Source organism: Podarcis erhardii, assembly GCF_964252035.2.
Source record: "Podarcis erhardii genome assembly, chromosome: 10".
NCBI classification, from domain to species: domain Eukaryota; kingdom Metazoa; phylum Chordata; class Lepidosauria; order Squamata; family Lacertidae; genus Podarcis; species Podarcis erhardii.
In genome coordinates, this window is record NC_138500.1 from 46048079 (window position 1) to 46065393 (window position 17315).

Below are 17315 nucleotides of genomic sequence, written 5' to 3' on the forward strand. Positions count from 1 at the left end.
TAATAATTAAGAACTCTTTTATTCAATCAGCGAAACCAAGAATTTAAATAAAACCTCTCTTCATTCTAACTACAGGATGCGTACATTTGTGTTCTTAGTTTGTGCATTTCATTTACATTTTCTGCCACTGAGAAGACCAACTCCAGCATTCAGCGCCATTTGCACCTTATACATTCTTATTGTACACTGTATTTACAGTAATATCCTACAACTTCAAACCATGTTACAGTTGAATGAGATAGAGAGTTTAACCATTTTATGCTACCTTTTCAGACACAGAATTGACTTGCAGGAACATTATACCTCTTGAATCCACGTTGTTAGAGGCTACTTTGTGTCTTTATAAAGGCAACTGAATTAGTCTTTTGTTTTAATTAAACAGATCCTTGTGGTGTATTTATCTTTCAGAAAAGCTTGTGCACAGCACAAAATTAGTGCAAAATTATTTTGTCAGTGCATACATTGGAACAATACGCACTTCAAGATCATGCTGTTCTGAACATATTTTTCTGCAGCCTATTTTTAACGCTAATTACAGATATTTAAGAAAGTAACTAATTTTGTAAAGTATCTAAAACTGTTAGACATGAAATGAAATGGTCTATCAAAATAGAGGACACCCCCCCCCCCGGGTATATTAGGCTACTGAAGGGGTTGGGCTACAAACACAACCAAAACATTTGAGAACTGAATAATCATTGAACACTGGCCCTTTTCTGAGGTGGTTGTTTCTACATCGTATTGCTCAAATCACTGAAAGAATTTGGGATCTAAGATTTGCATCATAGTTGTGAAGAGACACTTTTATCAAAAGAAATTAGTATACAGTTCATTTTACAGGAGTTGCAGAATTCAGTTATTTGTTCTTGGTCATGTCTTCCTAAAACTACATAGACAGAAATAAAATACAGGCAGTATATGAAGTTCTGCTTTTGATCATACAAGGCGTTTTTTACAAACAAACAAACAAACAAACAAACAAACAAACAAACAAACAAACTTTTAATGTATTTATCAAATGAACTCTGTAGCTTATGAGGCAAAAACTATATACCCTTTCAAAGAAAATTTCTTTTTGAAATCACAATCTTCTAGTTTTACATCTCAGGCTTACAGTTTCAGTCTTTTCCATAGTTTTTCCCGCTCCTGAAAGGCTTTACCACCTGACTTAATTTTTTTGCAGAAATCTTGATTTGTCAGTTAAGACATAATCTGCAATTGTCTGGAAGCATTCCCATCTTCCTGTTCAACCCTGTGTAGTTCCATTATAAGAGGCTGGAGCAGACTGAATCCCTTAATTATGTTAAGGGACCCGAGGATCTTAATTGCCACCCTACTAGTTCCCCCCGCCCCCTAAAGCAAATCCTCCTACTGCTTAATTGTCAACATTGTTAACTTTACCCTGGGTTAATCTTAACCAGCAGTTGAAACCCAAGAACTGAAACTGATTAAAAATCATGGTTATTTACCAAATGCTTCTTGGCATTAGCCATGGTTGACCCTGGTATAGATGCAATTCTTAATCATGCTTAAAGTTTGGGGATGGATAGGGGGCATTACACAAACTTGGGAGAAGTACACAAACTCAGTTCAGGAACAGGAAATACTATACCCATACTGGCCCAAGGTGGTTGACTAAGGAATCCACCCTCTTATATGAAAAATTCTAGGACCCTTAAAGGTGGCAATGAAGAAAAGCATTTCAGATTACAGGAGCCAGCCCTGCAGCCAGTTATATTTTTAAAGAGTTTAAAAATCTGATCATGCTGCAAAGGATCAGACTGTTTTAGGTGTCTTAATAATACTAGAATACCGTAATTTTGCTTAACTGTAAATGAAGAAAATCTAATTCTCAGAAACAAATGCTTTCTATTGGATTGTTAAAAATAAATCTATGCATGATTATGTTATACAATATTTCATTCAAAAAAAATAATACAAGAAAAAACAAACAAAAACAAAATTTGATTTTCCATTCTTTACCAGATCAAGAAGATACAATGTTCATTTGACTTCACATTATCAGCAGACAGCCTCCTTTCTAGAAATGGTAATACTGACATAATCAAAAGGGCAGAATGAATTCCTTTGGCAATTAATGTCACATCTAACTTGATGAGTCCATTTGGTATGAAATAGTTGAGTTCTCTTAGAATTGCCACTGTAATTATGAACCATATTTTAAATATAGAAATCACTTAGTAGAATAGAAAAAAACACCATAGGCCAAGATTGTAGAAGTTGAGTTTTTGTAGTGCTTGGTTTTTTAAAAACTGATCCTTTATATAAAAATAACAGAAATGCACTTCCTTAACAGCAACTGGGCACATCTATTTCCTTATTTTGCTTGTTTCAAAACTAGTGCATATTAAAAGGACTCATTCACCATCCATATCAGTACTTGTTCTATGGACGCTGAACCAGCTTGCTCTTGCCCCCTTCTTGCTCACTAAGTTTGAAGTGGGTATAAGCTAAAATTCCAAACAATGTGCATGTAATCCCAAGGCCTTGATTAATTGATAAAGGATCCTTAAATAAGAGGTACCCTCCCATGAGGGTGATGCAGAATTTGAAGTGTCCGAACATATTATAGCTATACAGATCTGTTAAGGAGCATATACTTGTCAAATGTAAAACATGCGAAGTTCATTTATCCACTTACTTGTAAGTTGATACAATCCTGTGGAAAGTTTGGCTGCTTAAACCCTATTTTAGTCAATAGACTTAATAAGCTGCCTAAAAGTGCACAAGGTTGCAGCCCATGCCTGCTACCTAGGTATCCCCATCACTTGCTTAACCCAACTTCTGATTATTTTGTTTCTATACCTCTTAATAGATCAAAAATAACTGCAAGTGGTGTACAGCACACTGAAGCAACAACAGACAACTTAAACAAGCCTGAGTCCTTACTCAGGGTCCAGACAAACTCAGCTCACCTACAAGTCTCACAAGGAGAAGAGTTCCTGAAAACAGCAAACATCACCCTAGTCTCTCACTCTAGACTTTCTTTTCTGGACAGGTCCAAGGTGGATGGGACTTCCTCAGGTTGGCCACAGCAGTGTCCCATTCAGCTGCACTCTCCACACTCAGTTCCAGCTACAGCAGTTTGCTGAGTTTCCCAGGGGGTCCAAAGGATGGGGAAAGGGCTCCCCTCCACTCACAGCTCTTTCTTCACCCTTTCCTCTCCCCCTCCAGCTGCTTTTTGGGTTTAGCTACATCTCAGCTACTATAATCAACACTTTTATGCTTTATGTATAGCAGATCATTACCTACAAACTAAAAATTCATTATCGTGATTTAATTACTATGAAATGATAAATGCATATCCAAGCACTTGAGCACTGAAAAGTTGTGCTAGTAGAATTCAATGCAACTGCTTTCTGGGCACAATTTAAGGGATTGGTTTTTACCTATAAATCAGACTGTTCCATCATGCTGGCCACTTCTGCCTCCAGTTAAAAAGGATATCAAGCAGCAGAGCTGGGGGAGATCAGTCTGAAATACTGGAGGATGCTGCCAGTCAGAACAGACAATGCTGGACTTACATGGGCCAATAGTATGACCTGGTATAAAAAGGCTTCTTATGGCTGGTGGGTTGGAGGATTCTCCATAGCAACTTTTGTGACCAGTGAGGGGTGTAGACAGGAGAGGGTAGAGTAACATTTACATTCCCCCACCACAGCTGAAGTAGCAGGACTGTGGGTTACAAGCCACTGCATTTTTGCAGTCTTGTAATCAGAACTAAACATGTTTGTTATTAGTTGGCTGGCACCCTAATTTCTTTATTAAATATACCAGTGTGAATACTGAAGAAATATTTTTTTTCAACTGAAAGTGAGAAATAGGACCAAAAAAGAGAAAAGGATACGTGACTGGTGAAGTATTCCCAATGATCCAGTAAATAGATAAGTTCACCATAAAGGCTATGATTCCAGACAGCAGCACCATAAACTGTGGGTAAGTAATAGACACACAAAACAAAACCAAACCAAACAAAACATGAGCACTGCAACGTGTTTCAAGGCATCACTACATTAAAACGTTTGAACAGCTGTACAACATAATACAGTACAGTATAGCAAATTCACAATCAAATAAGCAAATATGGATTGTAAACAAACAAAACCCATACTGGTTTGCAAAGCACAGTGTTCTTCCTGGAAGTGGTTTAGAACAGTTACTACAGGAGGCATGAATTCTCTTTGACCCTGGCAGACAACTTTGGGCCTTGATTGGGCCAGAAGCCACAATGCCATTTTTTCATTCCCAATAATTCCACATTAACATAATGGATTCTTATGTTGTTGGCATATACATTGTACAGATGTTAGCTGCCTTGGGAGTTTCAATGATTTTATGTCACTGCTGGGAAAGGTTTTTTTTTTTATACTGATTTTTATTATTACAGCATTATACTGTATTTTGTAGAACTATATGCTTATATTTTTTTTCAAGCTGCCTAGAGAATCTTATGTATTGGGAACCACCTAGAATAAATAAATAAATAAATCTAATTCAAATGGAATATTTTATTTTAAAGTTTTTGTTAAGATTTTTTTCTTTGAAGAGTCTGACATACCTATTCCCAAGGAGGATAGAACCATCAACTTAGCAGCCTTATTACTAGAGAGCATAATGCAGTTCTATCCTATGTTTACTCAGAAGTAAACTCCCATTATATTTGGTACAGTTCCCTCCAAGTAAATTCATACAGGATTACAATATGAGATAGGCAGAGCAATACTAACCCGGCAGATACACTAGGGGCAGATATGTTGGCATATCTTCTGTGTAAATCAAGCCCCACTGCTTCTGCCCAAGAGGTCTGTGGCTGGGGAAGGGTAAACATTACCGTACTTTACTGCCCTTCCATCAACTCCTATAGAGTGAATTTAATTACACCTGTATTTTGGGTGGTATAAGCTGCACTGACCTCTATGGGCTTTAGAGTTCATGAGTAGCTGGACCTTCTTCATAAAATCCCCATGATTTCAGTAACTGCATGTCCAGATTTACTTACTTAGGCCAGACTGTAACTTCAAAACTTGGGACACTACCCCACCCTCTATTTGAAGTGGATGCTCCAGAAATTATATTTGGCTAAGCGGTTTCTACTTGGAGCACCACTGTTACTATGGATTATCATTTTGAAGATAGTACTCAAATATGCAGGCCCAAACTTTAATTTTTTTTTTAAGCAGACACAAAACAAAGGCTTACCACAGCAGAAAGTGTCCAGGGACCAAATATTCCACCATCGCCAAATACTGGTTCAAAGAAGGGAACGACACACAACAGCATGCCACAAGACATGGGAGCTTGATAGTACAGCAACTGCATAGAGTTTACCTGTAGCTCATGTTGCTTCGCTCCTACCCACTAAAATCAAGAAAAATACATTAATAACCTGTGACATCCAAGTGTAATAAGTTGTAAAGAATCTTTTAGTGCCTTCTACAAAAATGGTAACGCAGATATATACATTAACAAAAATCAATACGTACATTAGAGGACAGCTAAGCCCAATTTATCCAAATTTGGGAGGAAAGCTGAAACATTTGGAACTTCAAAGGATTTTTCTTTACACAGGCTTAAATGACACAGGGTTTGGGTTTCTGAGAGATTCAGCATAGGTTTAGATCATCAAGAAAAAAATGCCATGTTTAACTACGGAGTCAAATTACTTCCTGAACAAGCATTAATTTTAACTGGTGGTTATAACAAGATATTGGTTTGCAACTACTTCATATAATTTATTTATTTTTTAATCTTGCAGTACACAGAAACTGCAAAATTGTAGCAGCTTAGAGAGCAGAAAACTATCTGTTTGGATCTCTTCATATGCAATGATATGAATCAAGATGGTGCATGGAGGCCAAGACTTCTAAATAAGCTTGCAAACATGGCTGGGCTCTGAATTTAATGTATTCATGTATATACTGCTTAGTGTCAAAATAGGCTTCTAAGTAGTTTGCAACGTATAAAAACTATTTATACAAACACCCACAATTAAATACAAAAAAAATTAATTCAATTAAAACTCCACAGCAATTAAAACAGGTGACTTGGGTCAAGAGACCAAGCGGATGCCTGTCCACTTTCAAAAGCTAGCAGAACACTAACACAGATGGAACTTCTTGTATTTCAGCATAGAGTGCATTCCATAACACTGGTGCCACTAGTGAAAGAACCCACCTCAGCAGCAGCACAAACTATCAGACCAGGACAAGATTAACCAGTTTCCATTTGCTGATTTTAAAGCTGTTACTGGGCAATGGAGGGGAAGTTTGTCTCAGGTAACCTGGTCCAGAGTTGTACAGGGTTTTATATTCAATGCGCCTAAGTTGCTTGTTGACTGTACAAGATCAGAACAGGGACTCCTTCCTTTTAGAAAAAAAGCAACCTAAATTCAAGTATCCCCTCTTTCATCCTCATTGTGTCTGGTACCTCTTTTGGACTCTTAATCCTAGCCAGTTTATTCAGAAGTTAACCCACACTGGGTTCTTTGGGCCTTCCTCCCTAGTAAGTATGTTTAGGGCTATAAGCTCCATATATCACTTATAAGACCTAACATCAGACATTTCCCCCTATTTCTTTTTACATAGAAAAGTAGCCTTTAAATCAATGTGTTTGAGAGATGGCCATGATTGAGTTTTATGAGACTGTAAGCGTGAAAATGTTAATATGTTGGTTTGTTTAAAATCCAGATTTCACTTTGAATAAATATTGCATATTTAACCCCAAAATAAAGAATGTAGCCACATAATACACCTTTGCCTACTGCTTGCAGACAAATAGTTTGGTGTCAACGACCACGGTTTCGTATTTTACAGTTGTCAAGAGTGGTAAATGCACAACAATATATTAGTGGAGGACCTGCCATCTGAGATAAGACAGAAAAAAGGTAGAAGATTTAGGAGTGTTACATCAAGACAGTTATTATTTTGAATAAAAAACTGCATATGATAAAAGGTCATTTTTTTTACTTACCACTTGATAAAGAGATGTAACTAAAACACCGAGGGAAGCAAATACCATGCCAAGAAAGTTAAATTTCACATCATAATAGGAATTTAGGAAAACGCCTAAAGTAATAGGAATCTGTAAAGGAAAGGAAAAAGAATGCTACATGTTCTATGCATTTGCTGCCCATACAATTCAACAGAACAAAACTTTTCTTATCTATAAGCCTCAAAGTCCAAACTTCAGTTGTCATGTCCAGAGATTCTGTATCAATATATAATTTGATGGAAGAAAAAGAACACCACCAATAAAAGACATACATAAGTAATGCTATTGAAATGAAAGCAGTTACCACTAAAAATGCATCTCCTACTCAGAACATTGGGCATGTTTCTGGTGAGATACAAGATTTTCTTCAAGAAACAGCCTAAAAGACCACTATCTTGCACAACTGCTGTAGAAATTGCATCACATGCAGCTCACAAATATATTGGCTATGATACATCTGAGGAAATAAGCATACATAATCTAAAACTCAAGTGTAATTTTTGTTTCAATGCTATTTTTTTTTGCTCTTATGGAAGTTTATGCAAATTCAACCACATATTAATTTACTACAACCCAAACAATTAAGATTTATTAAATCAGGGAGCAGCCCTAATTGGGGGGCTTAATATGCTTTTCTAGTTTTTTATGCCTCTATTGTATGTTTTTTTTAAAATATTTTTTATTTATTGTATTGTATGGTTTTTTATCTTTTCAGTGTTGTAAACTGCTCCGATATGCTTTGTGTTTTAGCGGCACATACTTTTATAAATAAAAAAAATTAACAGCATGGTTAGCAGTTCTTAACTGAAATGCACTGATATTGAAAATGCAGACATCTCACTGCTTCCTATCTTTTCTTATCTCCTATACTTCACCACCTCAGCTGTCCACCTTCTCCATGAGCTTCAGAAGACCAGCATACTGCACTATGCTTTTGAAAAAGGGAAGGGTCACCCCTTACTTAACAGGACTGGACCAAGAAGGCATTTGCCTTCCCGGAACATCACTTCCCTGCATTAGAAACGGGCAATCCGATTCTTTCACTCAGAACCAGCGAGCAGGGTCGTCTGCGCCAGGCCCTCCTATTCGGCAGCAAGCCTGTCTAGGGCAAACGCAGTAAGAAAAAGAAAGGGCCTCTGAGCCTGTGCAGAATGAATTAACGGCCTTCATAAACTGGGACAGGAAAAAAGGCGGGAGAGGCTTCCGGGTCTCCCTTCAATAGCCAAAGCTCTGGTTTTTTGTGCGAAAGGGTGCCAACTTGAATAAAATTAGGGGGGGGGGCAGGTAAGCCCCACCCACATAATGGATCACATGATCACTATTTGAATGGCAATGCCTATTAAATGGGGGGGGGCCCCTCAAATATTTCATTGGGTGGGGGACGAAGACCCCTCGGCCCCTCGGAGTTGGCTCAAAGTGTTTGAGGGCAGCGATCGCCTCGACGTGCGAGAGCGGCTGGCTCCCCTTTCCCTCCCCCCGGGCCTGAGGAAGGTTTTCGGGGGCCGCTCTGCCGGTCCCGCCCTGGCTCTCTGGCTCCCGCCCTTCTCCTCACCAGGGTGAGCTTGATGCGGGCGGGGAAAGTCTTTCCGTAAGCCACGCTCTGGATGAGGACGATGACCGGCGTGGTCATGGCCTTGGCCAGCTGGTAGGTGCCGATGGTGTTGTTCTGCAGGGACAGGTTGGTGAAGACCACGAAGCCGCAGAAGCTGAGCGCCAGGGGCAGCACCTGGCGGGGCCGCAGGCTCTTCGGGGAGAAGATGCCCAGCGCCTGGCACACGTACAGCCCCAGCCAGGTGACGGCGAAGTGCACCAGCGTCAGCGTCAGGTTGGGGAAGCCCATCCGCACGTACAGCCACTTGTTCAGGAACACGATGCAGATGGACGCCGCCAAGTTCACCAGCAGACCCGCCGCCAGGCGGCCCCGCTCCAACGCCGGGCCCATGCTGCCGCCGGCCTCCGGGCCCAGCTCCTCGTCCGCAACCGGCGAGGCAGCCGCAGTAGCCACCGCTCCTGGGTGGTAAGCGGCGGCGGCAGCAGCAGCACTGGCCGCCGCCGCCACCACTACCACCGCCTCGCCCGCCCACTACCGGGCCACGTGGCTCCGGCGTAGGCTCTTCCGGGGCCAACAGGCCGGCGGCTCCGCCCTGGCAAAGAAGCAGCTCGCCTCACGGCGGCCTCTTTCCCCTCAGACACTCACACGGGGAGGAGTCCCGCCCCTCTGGCGGGCTTAGCGGAGAAGAGCCTCCGCCTCTCCCTCCGTAAGAACAGAAAGAAACGAATCCTTACTTTTCCCTTTAGCTCGGGAGAAAGGGGGCGCCTGTGCATAGCTGTCAACGTTTCCCTTTTTAAAGGAAAATTCCCTTGTTCCGAATAGGATTCCTCGCAAGAAAAGGGAAAAGTTGACAGTCATGCGCCTGTGCCGAATTGCGAACCCGCCTCGAAGAATTCGAGCGGGACCGTTGCCGCCCCTGAGGGGAGCTCGCGCGTTCGAACGACGTTTCGAATGCCACTCCCTTAACGGCTGTTTAACGGCTACGCGCTGCAGAAGGCGCCTTAACGCAGCCCTGTCGGGCCGCAGTTGCTGGCTCTCGGGCGAATGAGTTACCGGGACGACTGAAAAGCGTTGGGCTTGTGGGGGGACAACGGAAAAATAACGCCTCCTTCCCTGTTTGACAGCGTAGCCAGCAAAGGTGGTGCATGGCTGAAACTCTTTTAAGATGTATTTGTTATTTTATAGCGGCCTTCCAGATTCCCCCCCCCCCAACTCCCATCCGTCCTGACCATTGGGAGTTGGATGTCCAAAAGAAGCTGGAAGGTCTCAAGCTGAGAGGTTGCTTCAGGCATTGCAGAATCTTCTAGCTCCAGGCAGTGGGGTAAGAGACAAAATACTGAAGGCATTTCCATGGGCTGAATTGCCAGGAACGATTTGGAAGGCTGTTGTTTTTTAATATATATATTTTACACACACGTATATACATACACCCCCCATATGTAAATAGGTCTGGTTCTTTGTTTCCAAACTGATAGGCACTCAACTACTCAAGGTCATTATTAGAGGGATTACTGAAGAAATACCAAAATTTGAGGGTGAGCTGAGCTAAGACCGCTTCATACATAAGATCCTTTTGGCTTACAACAATACAAGTTGTCTGCATAAATATACACACTCACTGGCACCTACCAGTCATTTTGTGTTTATAATGAGACTTGTAGGCAAGAACAGCATTTGTGAACTAGAAAAACTTTTTTTTTTTTGTCTACAATAGATTGCCATATCCTTATCCCTGTCTGGAGCAAAATGTGAGATATAAATAAACATAACGGTATTCTAGCAGAGTCCACGTTGTTTCCATTATCAAATGGAATTATGTTTGCTTGTAGCTGCTCAGTTGGTAGAGCATGCGATTCCTAATCTCAGGGTCATGGGTTTGAGCCCCACACTGGGCAAAAAAATTCCTGCATTGTAGGTTAGACTAGATGACTCTTAGGGTCCCTTCCAACTTACAGTTCTATGAGTCTTTGAATTAACAGTGTGAGGTGTGTTAATCTGAATTTATATGGTTTATCTCTGTAGATCATGGCATAAGGTTGACATAATTCTAATATGACATGACACCTTCCATGATGAGTTTTGGTGACCGTGGAACAAGCCTGAGTCCAGCTCCCTACTGAAAGGCATTCAGGAATATCCTGAGTTCACACACTTAAGGATTAACACATGCAAATGTAGTTGTCAAGTACAGGATACTCAACTCAATGAGATTGTGGAGAGATGGTCAGGTTCAAATAATGGTTTACTATCAAAAGTCTTTCGCCCTTTTGTTAAGCAAACAGGATGGCCAGTTTAAACTATTTCTCACCAATTATAGAAATTGTAGGAACCACTCATTTCACAGCCCTGTCCCTTCCACACCAACAGCAAATAGACCACCACACCACATCCCCACAAGGCACTCCAGGGGCAGGGCCTAAGGACTGAGCCACTTCAGGATCTTGACAGCACTGGGCCAAAGTGCTATGCCAGCTCCAAGCTGGTGTGCCTGCCTCCTCACCTTCTTTCCCAGCTAGCATGCTCGGCAGAGCTGCCAGTGTGGTGCTCCAAACTCCAGTAAACCCCACTGGGAAGTGGTGTGAGCTAGGGTTGCACCCTAAATTTTCAATCTGTCCTTGCAATGGATTATGGGTACTTTTTCTTGATAATCAGACATTCTGTCAAGTAAGTAGCCCGACACTAAGGCTGGAATCCCAGTGATGCTTGTCTCCTAAGCCTCCATTGTTTTAAGCAGCAGTGTTTTATATAAATACATGTATATATCTGGAATGCTTCACTCTCACTTGAAAGTCACACAAAGCCTTTGGTTGTCAGGCTGAATATGGAGAAAGGGCTTCTGTTCTGAGAAAAGGTGCACAGGCAACAGGATTTTTACCTGGAAGACAGTAAGCTGTACTCATGAACAGCTGTGAAGGTTTAACCATGTGATCTAGCAAACAAGAGGCATCTATTTATAGTGCATTTTGCACATTTATGTGCTAAAGATACTTATTTCCTAGTAAACCAGTCATTTCAAATTTTATTGGAAAAAAATACAAATGTCAAAACGGTTTGTCATTTTACATACATAGAAAGTCATTTTGCTAGTGTCAATGCACTGCAACATCATTAAAACAAAAATTCTATGCCAAACTTTGTGCGTTGAATCAAAGGTTTCCTTCCCCTTTCACCTGGAGTATGAGAACCTTTGGGCCCAACCTTACATTTACTTGTGTCACCATTCAACATTTTTATAACCTAGAATGGTGGAACTAAGACTGGATTTCATATCCAAGAGGATCAAGACCTTGATCCAAAAGCATGAGGGAAGACTCCCTTAGCTTCTGCAGCAGCTTCTGGAGTTCATCCTTAGAAAATACCTGAAGAGGAAGATAAGAATAACTTAAGTGTATAGATACAGATACCACTGTAAGCATTTATTATATGTGGAAAAAAGTTAAACAGTCTAAGTACAGGAAAGGGTGATGGTATTTTATCTAAAATAATCCTAAAACATGGGGCTGACAATTTTAATTCAGTTCAGAAATGCTTTTTTAAAAAGATACTCTCCCCAAAATATACAACCGGGGCCCCACCTGTGCATTCCCTAACTAGAAAGTTGGCTTTCTCGAAAACCCCCCCATTAAAGTACATAGTCATAAGGACTGTTCACTCTCATGGGTGCTATACTGACTGGGACTGTCTGTTCCTTTATTCTGTTAGTGTACTAGTGTCCTGCATTATTCCAATTTATTTTGGAAGTGCTAAAAGAAAGCCCCTAAATAAACATACAGTGTCGTATCCAGTACTGCACCAGCAGGGTTCCACTAGTGCTATAAGACTTAGGTTGCCCTGCACCCCCTCCAGATTTGCTCCGAAAGGTCAACCAACTCTTCACAGCTAATTTTGAGGGCATGCAAGTGTCTGGAGAGGAAGTTCTGTTATGCGCACCTAACCTCTTTGTGCCAGCAGAGCTGCAGTGTTGGATGTGTGCCACACTCAATTTATTCCCAGAAATTTTAAACACTATTTGATAGTGTGACTAATGTATTGTGTGCTTTGGAATTTGACAAATACAGACAATAAGACAAAAGTGCTTGTTACAGTGTGGATTATTTCAGCTAGATAGGCAAGCAGAGTATTTAAAACTTAAAGCAAATGAACTTACCATGTAGAGTTTATGTCGATCTGATGAAATCAAGTCAGCAAGCCTTAGGTCTTCCTGATACTGTCTTGTGCTATGCAATACAGTATGAAGGAGGAAGCACATCATTGGCAAACAGAGTTTTCGCAGCATGATCATCTGATGGGTACGCTCAGGGTCATCTTCAGCACCCTTGGTAAGAAAATGTGGAATAGTCTTAACCAGAAGTGTCACATTCAGTTTTAAGAAACTCTACTCTAGTGTTTAACAGTCATATGGAAACTCAAAATTGAAACATCATAATGCTAAATCCTGCACCAACACAACTGTCATGGGAGGTTATCAGTGGCAGCTAGTCATGAAGATTATATTATCTCCAGTATCAATGGCAGTATGCCTCTGAATACCAGTTGCTGGGAATCACAACCAGGACAGTGCTGTTGCGCTCATGTCCTGCTTGTGGGCTTCCCATAGGTAGATAATTGGTCAATGAGATAACAGAACATTGGATGAGATAGGCCTTTGGTCTGACCCAACAGGGCTCTTCGTATAGTCTTAGGATGCTGACCTCCAAAAACTAGCCAAATTTTAGAAGATACTGCAATAATTCAAATTTACAGTTTAAGTATTAGCATTTTAAAACCATAGTTGTCATCTTGCAGTTATTTCTTAAATAAATCTTAAATATTCCTAGGTTTTCCACAGAACAAGCATTACCAAATCAGCAATCAAGCCATAGGTAAACAAAAACTAAGCAACGGCACTGCAGCATGTTAGCCTGGGAAGCAATACTGCTAGCCTATTACTGGGTAGGGGCAGCTTCACAGTCTACTTCAAATATGTATGCACTACCTCTCTGACATCAACCATCCATCCTCCATCAACAAACAGCAAGACATTGTACATTTTTTCTTTCACATCAGCTGTAAGGGCATCCAGGAGACCTTTCCAAATACCATAGTCCATCTGAAAAAGAAAAGTCAAAGTGAATCTTTCAAATCTTCATAAGACACATTGTTTCTTCACCACAATGTATTGCATGCTTTTCCATTAATTTAGGAATAAGCTCAGAGTGGGAGTGTTACAGCACAGGTTGTTCCAGGGTAAGTGGTGCAGCTGACATTCTTCTACACTGCACAGTTTTAACAGTTTGCCTCTCTTCTGCAAAAGAGCAGCAGATTGCTAGTTATTTAACTGCAGTTGTCAATGTGCAGTTAAATTTGCCAATGAAGTGGAACCCAGAGTTTTGTCTTACCCGCTTGTTAATATCATGAACTGGGTCTATCCAGTTTAATTAGATGACTTCCATTAGTCCTAAGCTGGCACAGCTGATCATTCAAGGTTGATATGAGTTGTCATCCAACATCTGGATGGAATCACATATGTGATCTCACTAGCACAGGGTTAGCCAATTGGCAAGATAGAAGGATGGGAGAATTTTACCTTTCCTTTCTATTTACCTCATATTTCTTCTCTTTAAGTTCATAGGCAACTTCTTCAGTGAAACTTGCTTGTAAAAGCTGACCAGGCTTCTGTGGCACCGAGTTCATGTGTTTAAACCATTCATTGAAGGCTTCATGGGCTTCCTAAATTGGGTTGGAAATGTTTAGACATTTTCATGTAGGTAAGTGTACACAGTTAGGCATAGTAATGGGTTTGTTGACATCCTGATCCTTGACAGACTATTAAATATGCATCTGAAGACCATTGATTTAGAGGAGATGGGGCCTGGCTCTAGAATGTTAGGGTTTTTAAAAAAAAAAAAAAAAAATTGGGTCCATATGCTTGAATAGAGTGCATTCCTCTCATGTCTGAGTAAGATTAGCCCACACTCAACATATCTGATTAGGAGGCAGGTCTTCTAGGTATCTCTTTTTGGGGCCTAAGTCACAGTCTTACCAGGTAAGCTCTAATACATAAATGCTCTCTAATAGCATTGTCATCTTCAGCTGGAAGTGGACTATCCATTCCTTGCTCTTCCCATTGATTGTATATTTCTGCTATAGAGTCTTGTGGAATCTTTATAAACACATCCTTGGCTGCTTCATGTTTCTTTGATGCTGTATTTAAAGAGTATCAGTAAGTCATTTTCAGATTCATCATACTTCCTTAATATTTTCTCTAGTTTCAAACTGATGGCTAATATTGTAGTACCTAAGAATTTCCTCATTATAGCATTGCTTTGTTTTAGTGCTTCAGCCCTCTGAGCAGGATTGAATACCAGCCAGTCAATTACATCAATCTTCAGCTGATCTTCCTAGAAAAAAAAGTTCTCTATTCAGTATATATAGTAAACAAATTTACTAGTCAGCTTTTGAGGATACAAAACAAATTAAAGACAGTGGTCACAATCTAGAAAACTACATGACTCGCTTAGCATGGCAAGCACAGCACTAGACCTATGCTTCTCTAACAGCAGATTTCCATCATTGCGACAAAATGCATTTAAATCTTCAGTGTTTCAAGAACAATTTGTGACTAAGGCATGAGTATTACTGTTCCAAGAAAAAGCTTTGTTTGACTTTCAAACACTCCATGGTATGTCCAAAGTACCTCTCTGGGTGGTAACCACAGATTTCACAATATAAAAGCTAATATAAAGTTACTTTCATAGTAACTTTTCCATGGATGCCTATCAAAATCTTTACTTTCAAACAGTGGAAGTATTTGAAAAATTAGCAGTTCACTATTAGCCAGCCTCATCCACCATTCATTTGGAACATAAAATTTGAGTTATTCATCTGTAATCTTGGCACAAATAATGTTTAAGTACTGGTGAAAAGCCATACAAATGTGTATTTTGGTGCACAGCATAAATTACAATTAAACACTCTCAAGAATTGCAACATGAGAAAATAATCCCAACTCTCCCCTTTTACCATAGCTTTGGTCTGAATCCATGTCAATACTAATACTATGAGCAGTACTTGGCACATACTGCGGTCAACAGAATACAAGGGATACAATTTATTTTAGAATTATGAGTATCTCTTCCACAGCTGCTGATTCCCCCCCCCCCCCCCCGTCTTCTCTATTTGGGGAAAAAGTGTTAAGAAACAGTTAGCACCACTGTTCACCTCCGTTGTGCCTGTATCTATTGCAAGATCATGATGAGTGAACTCGCTAGCATCTTTCTTGCGAATATTTTCAACAACTGTTTTAGTGATAGTTGCTACTTCCAGACCTTTAAATAGAAAAATATACAAGAGTTAGATATGAGGAAACAGGAGGAATTTATAGGAGGAAATTTTGGTTTTAAATAAATGTCACGAAAAGAAAAAAGGGGCACATCCACTGAGCAGGAGTACCAATAAGGATACATCAGCAATATTGATAAATATGCTCAGTTCGGTTAAGATTGGTATTTTTCAAGAACAAAGGGTTGTAGAAAATGGTGGTGAGGATTTCATAGCAGGGCAGAGTCTCTCCTTAAAAAACTAAAACAAGTTTATGGGTGCTTCAAAACTAAATCCAATGCTGAACAAATTTAAAGTTATTATTTATAGTTTTGTATTCAACTAACTATTACTCAGAGTGGACCCGTGACTAACTTAGGTGTATTAATTTCATTTTGTGTTCTTAGACTAAAAGTTAGTTGAATACAATTGGTAGTATATACGACAACTGAAATACTGCAACTTGGACATAGCTGCTTAATAATACTTGCCCACTTAGAAGATGTAATTAAATGTTCCCCAGGAAAAGAGAATACCACTCCCAAATAAATCATTCACAAAATTTCTTACCTGCCTCCTTTGCTAACTCTAGGCAATGGTGACGTTGTTCTGTCTCCGTGACATCTTCCAAGAATGCAGCATACTGAGCAATAGCTACATCCTGAGGCAAGTGGCTGACATAAAATGCTATAAGATCTGTGTGCTTCTCACATATTAACCACTGCAGCATAAAAATAAATTTAAAAAGAAATTTGTTTTATTGCATTGCCCAATTTATATTTCATTTGTGCACACGAGAGAAAATCAAAATAATTTATCTCTACATGTTTTTAAAAACTGATAATGCTTTTTTTTCTTTCAACAGTTATTCTAATGACACTCTGCAGTTACGAAGACAATCCATAAGCTATTTGTGTAAACAATGGTCGTCCTTGTGAAGGTGTGTTAAAAATAGCCAAAATATTTCAGCAAACGGTTTGCTATTTGTGTTTCCATTTTAAGAAATGAAAACTGTTCTAGTAATTTTAGAGCTTATTGTAGATGATATATTGCATCTAAAGACTTACCTGAATGTATGTTTTCAAAACGTCCACCGATACTTCCTCCTTAATGGAAAAAGTTACTAGGTTTAATAACGTTACTTAAGAATTTCAATTAAATTTCCAAGTCACTGTTACCTTTCTATACTATCTGAAAATCGCTAGTTACATCCAGGTCTCTTTAAGACAAATGACTGAGTCTAGATTGAAACCAAATGAGTTACAGTTGAGCATTGTCAGATGTCAGACATTCCTTAACAAGTGACACTATTCTTACCATGTGATATTTGATTATCAGTCATTCCATCTTAATACCTCCGGGAAGGAGAATAGCTTTGCAGCATCAGCAAAAACTAAACTGGAAATTTGTTACATTACAGCTGGAGTTTTGTTATATTAACCTTGCACGTTTC

General features: G+C 39.9%; 2 protein-coding genes and 1 long non-coding RNA gene across 14 annotated transcripts in view; 1 reads left to right on the plus strand and 2 right to left on the minus strand.

Annotated features, from left to right (window-relative positions):
- On the minus strand, positions 1–9252 carry SLC35E3 (solute carrier family 35 member E3). Its single transcript, XM_081878096.1, has 5 exons — positions 8564–9252; positions 6991–7101; positions 5221–5379; positions 3869–3951; positions 1–2593 (listed from the first exon to the last, which is right to left on the minus strand). Exons 1-5 carry the CDS (start codon positions 8951–8953, stop codon positions 2407–2409), a joined length of 930 nt encoding a protein of 309 aa, XP_081734222.1. The 5' UTR covers positions 8954–9252; the 3' UTR covers positions 1–2406.
- LOC309350866 overlaps positions 8547–17315 on the plus strand; it is a 22401-nt gene continuing 13632 nt past the window's right edge. For 2 of the 9 annotated variants that reach the window (XR_014160531.1, XR_014160532.1), the window contains exons 1-3: positions 14171–14310; positions 16455–16528; positions 16728–16802. This is a non-coding gene — a long non-coding RNA (uncharacterized lncRNA). The other 7 variants (XR_014160525.1, XR_014160526.1, XR_014160528.1 and 4 more) reach the window with 7 other exon arrangements.
- Positions 11563–17315, minus strand: part of NUP107 (nucleoporin 107) — a 24921-nt gene continuing 19168 nt past the window's right edge. For all 4 annotated transcript variants that reach the window (XM_081877879.1, XM_081877880.1, XM_081877881.1 and 1 more), the window contains 9 exons: positions 16930–16968; positions 16433–16583; positions 15764–15870; positions 14841–14943; positions 14586–14746; positions 14147–14272; positions 13539–13652; positions 12711–12878; positions 11563–11922 (listed from right to left, as the gene is read on the minus strand). In XM_081877879.1, coding sequence (XP_081734005.1) covers positions 11815–11922; positions 12711–12878; positions 13539–13652; positions 14147–14272; positions 14586–14746; positions 14841–14943; positions 15764–15870; positions 16433–16583; positions 16930–16968 — 1077 coding nt within the window. In that variant the 3' untranslated portion in view covers positions 11563–11814. The remainder of the gene's footprint in view (positions 11923–12710; positions 12879–13538; positions 13653–14146; positions 14273–14585; positions 14747–14840; positions 14944–15763; positions 15871–16432; positions 16584–16929; positions 16969–17315) is intronic.